Genomic DNA, 9,792 nt, shown 5'->3' on the forward strand with positions numbered 1-9,792 from the left:
AAAAAAAAAAAAAAAAAAAAGCATTATCTTAGCCAGGCATGGTGGCTCATGCCTGTAATCTCAGCACCTTGGGAGGCTGAGGCAGGCAGATCACCTGTGGGCAGGAGTTTGAGACCAGCCTAGTCAACATGGTGAAACCCTGTCTCTACTAAAAATAAAATAATTAGCCTGGCATGGTGGCGGGTGCCTGTAATCCCAGCTACTTGGGAGGCTGAGGCAGGAGAATCACTTGAATCCGGGAGGTGGAGGTTGCAGTGAGCCGAGATTGCGCCACTGCACTCCAGCCTGAGCAACAAGAGTGAAACTCTGCCTCAAAAAAAAAATCCGAACTTACTAATTTATCTGCCATTGTAAATGTTCTAATTTTTTTCCAGCTTGTCATTTGCCTTTCAAGTTCTGTGTCCCATCTTCCCTCCATTAACAGCACAGCTGGCTCTTTCCTATTGTTTTTTTTTTTTATTTTCATGCTTTTCTCTTTTCATGTATTTCTTTATGCTGTTATGTATTTCATGTATTTCTTTATGCTTGACTGAACTGGGCACTCACAGGCCGTCTTGTAGTACAGAAACCAGGCTCTGTGAGGGAAGGAAGAGCCTGTAAGGGCCTTTCTCAGATCAGACACTGTCTCGGTTCAGAAAGAGCCTGGGAAGTGAAGGGAGCTTCAGGGGAATGCTAAAGTTCCCAAAGGCCGTGGAAGAGCAGGCAGACTGCTGTCCACTCCCACTGCCAGGCAGCTCAGCTCTCATGCCTTCTTGTGGCATTGGCAACGGGACATCCACAGCCTCTCCTCACTCAACAGATCCCTGACAGTGATCATGGTACACTGGACTGTGGGACTCTGCCTTCCAGGAGCTCACAGTCTGGCGGGAAATCCTATACCCCGTTCAACTTAGATTGTCATTTTAGGAAGGTAAGTGGCCGTGGGTGTGCAGGAGCCGCAACTCCAAACCCATCTACTGATGAACACATGAGCCCTTCGGCATCAGAGTCTGCAGCACTGATGTAGGCCCAGTATTGGACTTCAGGCTGGGTGGCCAGAGCATGACAGCCAGGAGCCCCAGCCAACCGACCAGTCCCTGCATCAGACAGATGGAGAGAACTGGTGAATTACATGTCAGTTACATGCTCAATTCCCAAATGTGTCAGCTCTTTCCTAACTTCTGAGGTTGATAAAACATGGGAGTATGGTGGCTCATACCTATAATCCCGGCACTTTGGGAGGCCAAGGCAGGAGGATCACTTGAGCTCAAGACCAGTCTGGAACATGGTAAAACCCCATCTCTACTAAAAATACAAAAATTAGCCAGGCATGGTGGCACGCCTGCCTGTAATCCCAGCTACCTGGGAGGCTGAGGCAGGAGAATCCCTTGAACTCGGGAGGCAGAGGTTTCAGTGAGTGGAAACTGCGACACTGCACTCCAGACTGGGCAACAGAGCAAGACATTGTCTCAAAAAAAAAAAAAAAAAATGCTGAATGCAGTGGCTTACGCCTGTAATCCCAGCACTTTGAAAGGCTGAGGTGGGCAAATCACACGAGGTCGGGAATTCAAGACCAGCCTGGACAACACAGTGAAACCCCATCTCTACTAAAAGTACAAAAAATTTGCTGGACATGGTGGCGGACACCTATAATCCCAGCTACTCGGGAGGCTGAGGCAGGAGAATCGGACTGAACCAGGGAGGTGGAGGTTGCAGTGAACCAAGATCGCACCACTGCACTCCAGCCTAGGTGACAGAGCAAACTAGGTCTCAAAAAAAACAAAAACAAAAAACAACGTGGTAGTGACAAGCATTTCTGTGGACAAGCGCAATGGGCTGGGCTTCTGGTTTTTAGACTGTGTCAGGCCACTGATCTCCCTAATTTCATCTCTAACTTACACCAGATCCTTATTCAGTAACCAGAAAGCCATGGTCTCCCGAAAAATGAGAGGAGTGTTTATTTCCTGGACCATGAGGTAGCAGTGTCCGCCCTCCCTGCTGAATCACCTCTGTGCTGGTGTGCTCCCCTTCCTCCATCCCCACCTCGCTCTTTCCATCTCCCTCTCAGCACCGCTGGGCAAATATTGCACAGGGGAGAAACACCATATGCCAGACCCTGTGAACCCCTAGGCAGAAGAAATGTATCTTTCTACTACTCAGACTCACTCTCAATTTTTTTTTGTTTTTTTCCTAGAGACGGGGTTTCACGATGTTGGCCAGGATGGTCTGGATCTCTTGACCTCGTGATCTGCCCACCTCGGCCTCCCAAAGTGCTGGGATTACAGGCGTGCGCCACCGCACCCGGCCCCACTCTCAAATTTTACTGTGGAGTTTGCTGTTAGGCCCCGAAAGGTGAATGGCAAGGAGCAGACTGTTTCAGGAAACTGGCCTGTGGCAGGGACAGGCTCAACCTCCAGAAAGAACTCCATTTGGCTGGACGCAGGGAAAAGAAGTCTGGTTAAAGCTGGAGAAGGGGAGATGGGTCAGGGAGCAGCTCAAACGCCAGGACGGGAGAAGTCACCATCATGCCGAGAAGACGCAGCATCAGCGAAACGCAGATGCCGCCAGAGTGGAAATCATTGCTCTTTACTGATACAATGTAATACATTTCTACAAAGCCGACCTCATCCTGCCGCACCCCTTCTCTCTAGTGGACTTTGTACATTGTAAGTGCTCCGTGTTTACTCGGTTAGTAAGTGGGAGGACCGACGAATTTATCAAGTCTATCCTTTTTTATCCCATCTAAGGCAAGTCTCTAGCTCCCATGCACCCCGAGGCCCTCCCACCCTAACAACTTCATTTCCCTGAAAAGTATGTCCGGAAGCCTTTCCATAACAGTTATATAAATCGTGATATTCCTCTTCAGTTTTCATATGTGAACTCTCGCGATGAGCCCTAGGTTAGTTCATCTGCCTCCCATCGCTCGACACTGGGAGGTCATTTCCACTAGTTTCCTGCGCAGTCCCCAGAGGTGCAGACCCCGCAGCGGCCGCTGGGGCGGGGGTGCTGGGCCTCCGGCGCGGGCAGGGTTCAGGAGGAGGAGAACCAGCCTGTTCCTAGCGCTCCGCGGGGCCCTGCGACGGCTGCGGCTGCGGCCAGAGCTGCTGCAGCGGAGAGGGCTCCTCCCAGGTCCCGGCGCACCCGGGCGCCTCCCCCGGCTGCCAGCCCCAGCTCGGCTGCTGCTCCGCCCCGAGCGCGGGGGGCAGGCCCGGTGCCCCCGGACGAACTTGAGGCCCAGCACTGCCAGCTTCCAGCTGTGGGAAAGGCTGGTGGCAAGTGGGACCTGGAAGCAGCGCTGAGCCCGAGGGCGGACAGCACGGGACGTCTCTGTAGGGCTGGCCCTGCGCGCTGGCTGCCACCTCCAGGTCGGCAGGGGCCATATTCGCGCCCGGGACACCAGCGTCCCCCCAGAGACGAGCTTGGCCCGAAGCGACCTCCAATTCCCAACAGAAGCTGTCCACATTGCTCGGGACCCCCGGGAAGCCCTGCTGGCAGGAGTAGTTGGGGGCCAGTAGCCCAGGCTGACCGGAGCCTGGCATCACGGCCTGCGCCCAGGCTGTCTCCACGCTGGGCCTCCTCTGGCTTCCCTTCGGTACACGAGCTCTCTGGTTCTGAAACCAAACCTGGGAGGGCAAGAAAGAGACAGAGATGGGAAGGGAAGGAGAGAGAGGGGAAAAAGGCACTTTCTAATCAAGCTCAATCCCATAATTATCACCAAGTAGCATGTAACCAGCGTTAAACACCTACCAAATAAAACAACTGGAGCTTAGCGTACCCCCAAACTCCTTGGCTAGGCTGATTCAAACCGTTACCTGTGTGGGCCACCTTCGTTCCAGTCAACTCTCCCCAAAGCCCCCACCTTGCAGCCTCACTGCTGTCCTGCTCCCCAGCCCCTCTGAGAGTGTCCTTTGTGCAGACATCTTCCTGGGACCGCTTCTCTTCTCTCCTCTACCTGCCAAGTGCAGTTTAACCTTTGCTATCCCTGCCCCCTCTCAAAAACACCTCTTCTGTCCTATCAAGCAGATTTTGTTTTTAAAACCGTGAGGATCTTTGCCTTCTTAAAAATTTTTTATTCAGCCGGGAGCAGTGGCTCGTGTCTATAATCCCAGCACTTTGGGAGGACAAGGTGGGAGGATCATGAGGTCAAGGGATCGAGACCATCTGGCCAACATGGTGAAAACCCCATCTCTACTAAAAATACAAAAATAGCTGGGTGGGCTGGCGCACACCTGTAGTCCCAGCTTCTTGGGAGGCTAAGGTGGGATAATCACTTGAACCCGGGAGGTGGAGGTTGCAGTGAGCAGAGATCTTGCCACTGCATTCCAGCCTGAGTACAGAGCAAAAAAAAAAAAAAAAAATATATATATATATATATATATATTCATCATGTAACTCCCCCTTTTAAATATATGCATTCATCATTATCAAATACGTATTAAAAACATACTGTGTGCCTGCTCAGCCCTGGGAAAATGCCCAGGGCCTGACTATACAAATGGACCACACGGGCCAGGACCCTTGCAACACTGGCCCCGGGCCCATGCCTCTGCAGCCTCCTTACACAACTGCCCTCCTGCTTTTTATGTACACACCCCCTTCGCTTCCTTGCAACCCAGGACCAACCAAGGAAAGCCAAATGCACTGCTCTACCCAATCCCATAGAACGTCTCCTTCTAGTCAACCACCCCAGCTCCCCCAGGCCCACAGCCTCCCTCAGAGCCTTCCTGGGGCTTCCCTTGTCTCATGATGAAGATTCCCACTCCTAGACCTGCTGGAAATCTCTGCAAATGGAAGCAGTGGCTGACTCCCTTGCAGCAGCAAGATCTGAATAAACAGCTTTTGCAGCCCTGCAGGGTGGCTCACACCTGCAATCCCAGCACTTTGGGAGGCTGAGGCAGGTGGGTCATTTGAGATCAGGAGTTCAAGATCAGCCCTGCCAACACGGCGATAAACCCATCTCTACTAAAAATACAAAAATTAGCCAGGCGTGGTGGGGGGTGCCTGTCATCCCAACTACTCGGGAGACTGAGGCAGGAGAATCGCTTGAACCCAGGAGGCTGAGGTTGCAGTGAGCCAAGATTGCTCCACTGCACTCTAGCCTGGGCCACAGAGCAAGACCCTGTCTCAAAAAACAAAACAAAAACGGCTTTTGCCTGTTCTCATGGGGGTGGTCTCATGTTCACAACAGCAATGCATAAAACACACGTCTCTGCGTAAATGCCTCTTGCCACCACAAATCTTAGTTCAGTTTCTTTTCTTTCTTTTTTATTTAGACAGAGTGTTGCTCTGTTGTCCAGGCTGGAGTGCAGTGGCACCATCTTGGCTCACTGCAACCTCCACCTCCTGGGTTCAAGAGATTCTCCTGCCTCAGCCTCCCAAGTAGCTGGGATTATAAGCATACACCACCGTGCCTGGCTAATTTTTGTATTTTTAGTAGAGATGAGGTTTCACCATGTTGGCCAGACTGATCTCGAACTCCTGACCTCGGGTAATCTACCCACCTCTGCCTCCCAAAGTGCTGGATTACAGGCGTGAGCCACCATTCCAGGAATCAGTTCAGTTTCAATCCCTGTGGGTTTCTTTGACTCTACCTCAGGCAAATGTATCCTGTGTACAAAACACACCTCTCCTTTTCCCAAACATTCAGTCCCTTCTCCTGAGTTTTGGGGCAGGGCATCAAAATCACCCAAAATGATGAGTCATGGGCCCCGGACGGGCGGGCTAAGCCAGGCCCCCAGGATCACAAGGGTGGCCACTTACCTGTCCCAGCCTCCAGGCAGCTCCAAGGCCTCAGACTGAGCAGTGCAGTGACAACACAAACAACCCCAAGACAAAGACCCAATTCTTCAACCTGGCATTCCCCTAACCTCTGGACACACCCAGCCTCAGGCCCGCCCAGCTGCTGGCCGCTCACCAAACCCAGCCTGCCTTCCTCCCTCAGGGCCTTTGTTTCAGAAACTTTTAAGGATTTGGAAAGAAAGAACATTTTTTATTTAGATATTTTTAAAAGGGCCTTTGCAAGCACAGAGCCATCTTCCTATGCAGGTAACTGTGCCAGACCCTCTGGGTCAAATTATCTGAAGGGACATGCATTGTCACATCTAAGCTGAAGAATGTTGGGGTTTCCCATTTCAGTACTGGGAAATATGAGGGAGAGCCAGCCATGACCCCAAACCATTTACTGAACTTTTGAAGCCAGTTCCTTTGTCTGTAAAGTGGTCATGAAATTGTACGTACCTAGTAGGGGCGTTTGGGCTTCCAGGACAGAAGGACTGGAAAGTCTGTGGGATGCTGTGATAAAGATCTAGCTGGCGGCTCCCTCCCTCCCCCAGAGCTGCATTTTCCTAAGGCCAGCAGGTAAGACTGTCATCCTCGGCCAGGCATGGTGGCTCACACCTGTAATCCAAGCACTTTGGAGGCCAAGGCGGGCGGATCACCTGAAGTCGGGAGTTCAAGACAAACCTGACCAACATGGTGAAACCCTGTCTTTATGAAAAAAAAAAAAAAGACCGTTATCCTCTTTGCTTCCAACCCTTAGGGCTATCTCAGCTTTTCTGTCTCCTAGCGAACACTTGGTAAAGTTGGAACAGCAGACATTCATAGGAAAGAAAGCCCCTACCCCATCCCCACCCTCACCCTGCTCTACCATGTTCTTAATTGAGGTCAAACCTTTCCCCTCTGGGTTGTGGTGTTTTAAATATCCCTGGAATATATAGATTTTTTTAAATAAAAAAAATTTTTTTTGAGACAGAATCTTGCTCTGTCACCAGGCTGGAGTGTAGTGGTGAGATCTCGGCTCACTGCAACCTCCGCCTCCTGGGTTCAAGCAATTCTCCTGCCTCAGCCTCCCGAGTAGCTGGGACTACAGGCATGCACCACCATGCCCAGATAATTTTTGTATTTTTAGTAGAGATGGGGTTTCACCATGGTGACCAGGACGGTCTCCATCTCTTGAACTCATGATCCACCCACCTCAGCCACCCAAGTGCTGGGATTACAGACAGGAGCCACCTCACCTGGCCCTGAAATAAAATTCTTAATAGAGAGCTTTGCACATAGCAAATCCTCAGTGGATGTTCATTCTTACTTGATTAGGTCCTGAATTATTGCATCATCTTTATCAAGCACCTACCAAAGGCAAGAAGGAAGAAAAAAGGGAATAAGACACAATGCCTGCCTGGGAGAGGCTCTAAGATGGCTGGGGAGATGGGGGCTGATGGTTGGAGGAGGGGCTGTCACAATAGCAGGCAGAGAAGATGGGGTGGGAGCGGCACCCCCTTCCACTGTGAGACAGCTGAGGATGATTCAACTCTGCCTCACCTGTGGACCGCCTGGGGAATTTCAGAACTCCCTGGACCCAGGGGTTGAATCCTAGACTAGTAAATTGGACATGCATTGTACAGTTCAGTCCATCGTAAAGCTCTCCACGTGATGACAACAAGCAATCACGTCCAAGAGCCCCATACGTAGGGCCTGACGTCTGCGTGTTGGAGTCACCTGGAGCTGAAACGCTTAGACATGCCTGGGCCAGGCTCCCAAAGATTCTGATTCCAGGGCTTTGGGGTGGGGCACTGATGGAGTCTAGGGCTGAAAACCTTTGGTCCAGAACAGGCACTGTTTAGTCCTAGCTACACATCAGAATCACCTGGCGAGTGTGCGTTCTCGGCCTCCACTCTCAGAGACTCAGAGAGTTCCTTTTGGGCAGCTACTGTCAAGTTTCTCAAACCTGGCTGTACCCATCAATCACCTGGGGGGAGGTAGATGAGAATTCCCAGGCTGCAGCAGACTGATCACTTCAGACCTCCTGGGGGAGAGACTGGAGGCCCTGAATGACTACAGTGTGCTCCAAGGCTGAGACCCAGAGGACCAAATCCCACAGGAGCCCTGGGAGCCCCAGGGATCCCCACCCTTCCAGGGGTTCCTGCAAGGATACAGCTGTGTCTGTACCACACTCAGTGATTTGCCTCTGCCTTTTCACTCCCCATTCTCTCAGTGGATTTCTCTAGAGGCTGCATGAGGTAGGGCAGGGGTGAAATTCCGAACATCTGAGAACTTTCTATTGGCTAGTCTTCTGATGCCATTCCTCCTGCTACATGTTCTGGCTTTGCAATACAGTTGCTTTTCTTGAAAAAAAAAAATGTTATTTAAGTGACTATGTAAAAGATTTATTTATTTTTTAATGTATTAGTGAATATTTTTCAGTTTTACAGTTTTTTGGGTTTTTTTTTTTTTTTTTTTTTTTTTTTTTTTTTTTTTTTTTTTTTTTTTTTTTTTGAGACAGGGTCACCCTGTGTCACCCAGGCTGGAGTACAGTGCCATAATCGCAGCTTACTGTGGCCTCAACCTCTTGGGCTCAGATGATCCTCCCATCAGCCTCCTGAGTAGCTGGGAGCACAGGTGCATGCCACCACACCCAGATAATTTTTTGTGTTTTTTTGTAAAGATAGGGTTTCACCATGTTGCCCAAGCTGGTCTCAAACTTATGGGCTCAAGTGATCCATTCACCTTTGCCTCCCAAAGTGCTGGGATTATAGGCACAAGACACTGTGCCCAGCCCAGTTTGGCAGCTTTAATTTCTAATTTTTAATCTCGCACCTTTAATTTTTCATTTCAACTATTTGACAGCTATAACCCACATAAACCAATTTAGACACTACCCTTGCCAGAATTGTAATCTAAATCACTAAACCTTGCTTATCTTTATTTTCCCAGTCCAGTGAATGGGGATAATACCTCTCAGAGACATTGAGAAAATTAACTCAAAAATGGTTTTTAAGCCTGTGGAAAAACAGACGCTCAATACATGTCCTCCCTGCCTCCCCCCCTCCTCCCGCCCCCGCCCCGCTTCCCAGTTAGAGAAACACAAGTAGCTACATTTACACTTTACCTGGATTCGTGGCTCGGGAATCTGTGTTTTTCTGGCCAGTTCTTCTCTGACAGTAATTCCAAGATAAGGGTCTATTTTGAAGGCCTCTATAAGAATCATGTATTGATATTTGTCAAACTTGGTCCTCCTGCGCCTCCAGCCTCGCTCAGTTGCTGGGACAGCCACACAGTGTGAGGCAAGAGAAATATTAAGAGATGCTAGAAAGCAAAACGTAAGTAAATGTTTATGTTAAATGGGAGAAAAAACTAAAATGAGGTATTTTCCCTTACAACTTGGGAAAGCCCCATCCCTCAATTTGAGCCTCGGGTCCTCGGAGTCAATCAGATTTGTATTCACTCTTGACTTGTGACTCAGCTCAAAATAGAATTCACTCAGAGGAATAAAACACAGCCCAAGCAAAGAAGCGAAGGCTGCCTTCCCCTGAAAGACCTCCCTTTCGTAGCAGAGGAGAAAGTCAGCCGCTGCCCAAATCCACAGCACCCAGGAGTGCCCGCGTCCCCACCCCACTGCCCTGCAAAAGGGAAATTTTCCACTTTTCTACACTTTCCAATTTGAAAAAGAACTGTATCACGCATGGATGCCTTCTACTTTTTGAACGCATCAAAGGTGGCTTTAAGGGTTTGGTTTGATTTCTCAGCCTTCACTTTTGAAGCCTTCCTTTTTTATTTTTTTTAAGACAGGGGGCCGGGCGCAGTGGCTCATGCCTGTAATCCCAGCACTTTGGGAGGCCGAGGCGGGTGGATCATGAGGTCAAGAGATCGAGACCATCCTGATCAACATGGTGAAACCCCGTCTCTACTAAAAATACAAAAAATTAGCTGGACATAGTGGCACATGCCTGTAATCCCAGCTACTCAGGAGGCTGAGGCAGGAGAATTGCCTGAACCCAGGAGGCAGAGGCTGCAGTGAGCCGAGATCGTGCCATT

At 50.0% G+C, this 9,792-nt stretch overlaps 1 protein-coding gene across 2 annotated transcripts in view; it reads right to left on the reverse strand.

The window, feature by feature from the left end:
* Positions 1-2,544: 2,544 nt before the first annotated feature.
* The window catches only part of LOC108304341 (double homeobox protein 4-like protein 4), a 10,520-nt gene continuing 3,272 nt past the window's right edge, over positions 2,545-9,792 (reverse strand). Inside the window, exons 2-3 of one of the 2 annotated variants that reach the window (XM_037738460.1) lie at positions 8,867-9,063; positions 2,545-3,602 (exon numbers count right to left, since the gene is read on the reverse strand). In XM_037738460.1, coding sequence (XP_037594388.1) covers positions 3,036-3,602; positions 8,867-8,965 — 666 coding nt within the window. In that variant the 5' untranslated portion in view covers positions 8,966-9,063 and the 3' untranslated portion in view covers positions 2,545-3,035. Of the gene's footprint in view, positions 3,603-8,866; positions 9,531-9,792 lie in introns of those variants that run through there. The other variant, XM_017528498.2, reaches the window with a different exon arrangement.

The sequence above is a fragment of the Cebus imitator genome, unplaced genomic scaffold, assembly GCF_001604975.1.
Source record: "Cebus imitator isolate Cc_AM_T3 unplaced genomic scaffold, Cebus_imitator-1.0 Scaffold53, whole genome shotgun sequence".
Taxonomy (NCBI): domain Eukaryota; kingdom Metazoa; phylum Chordata; class Mammalia; order Primates; family Cebidae; genus Cebus; species Cebus imitator.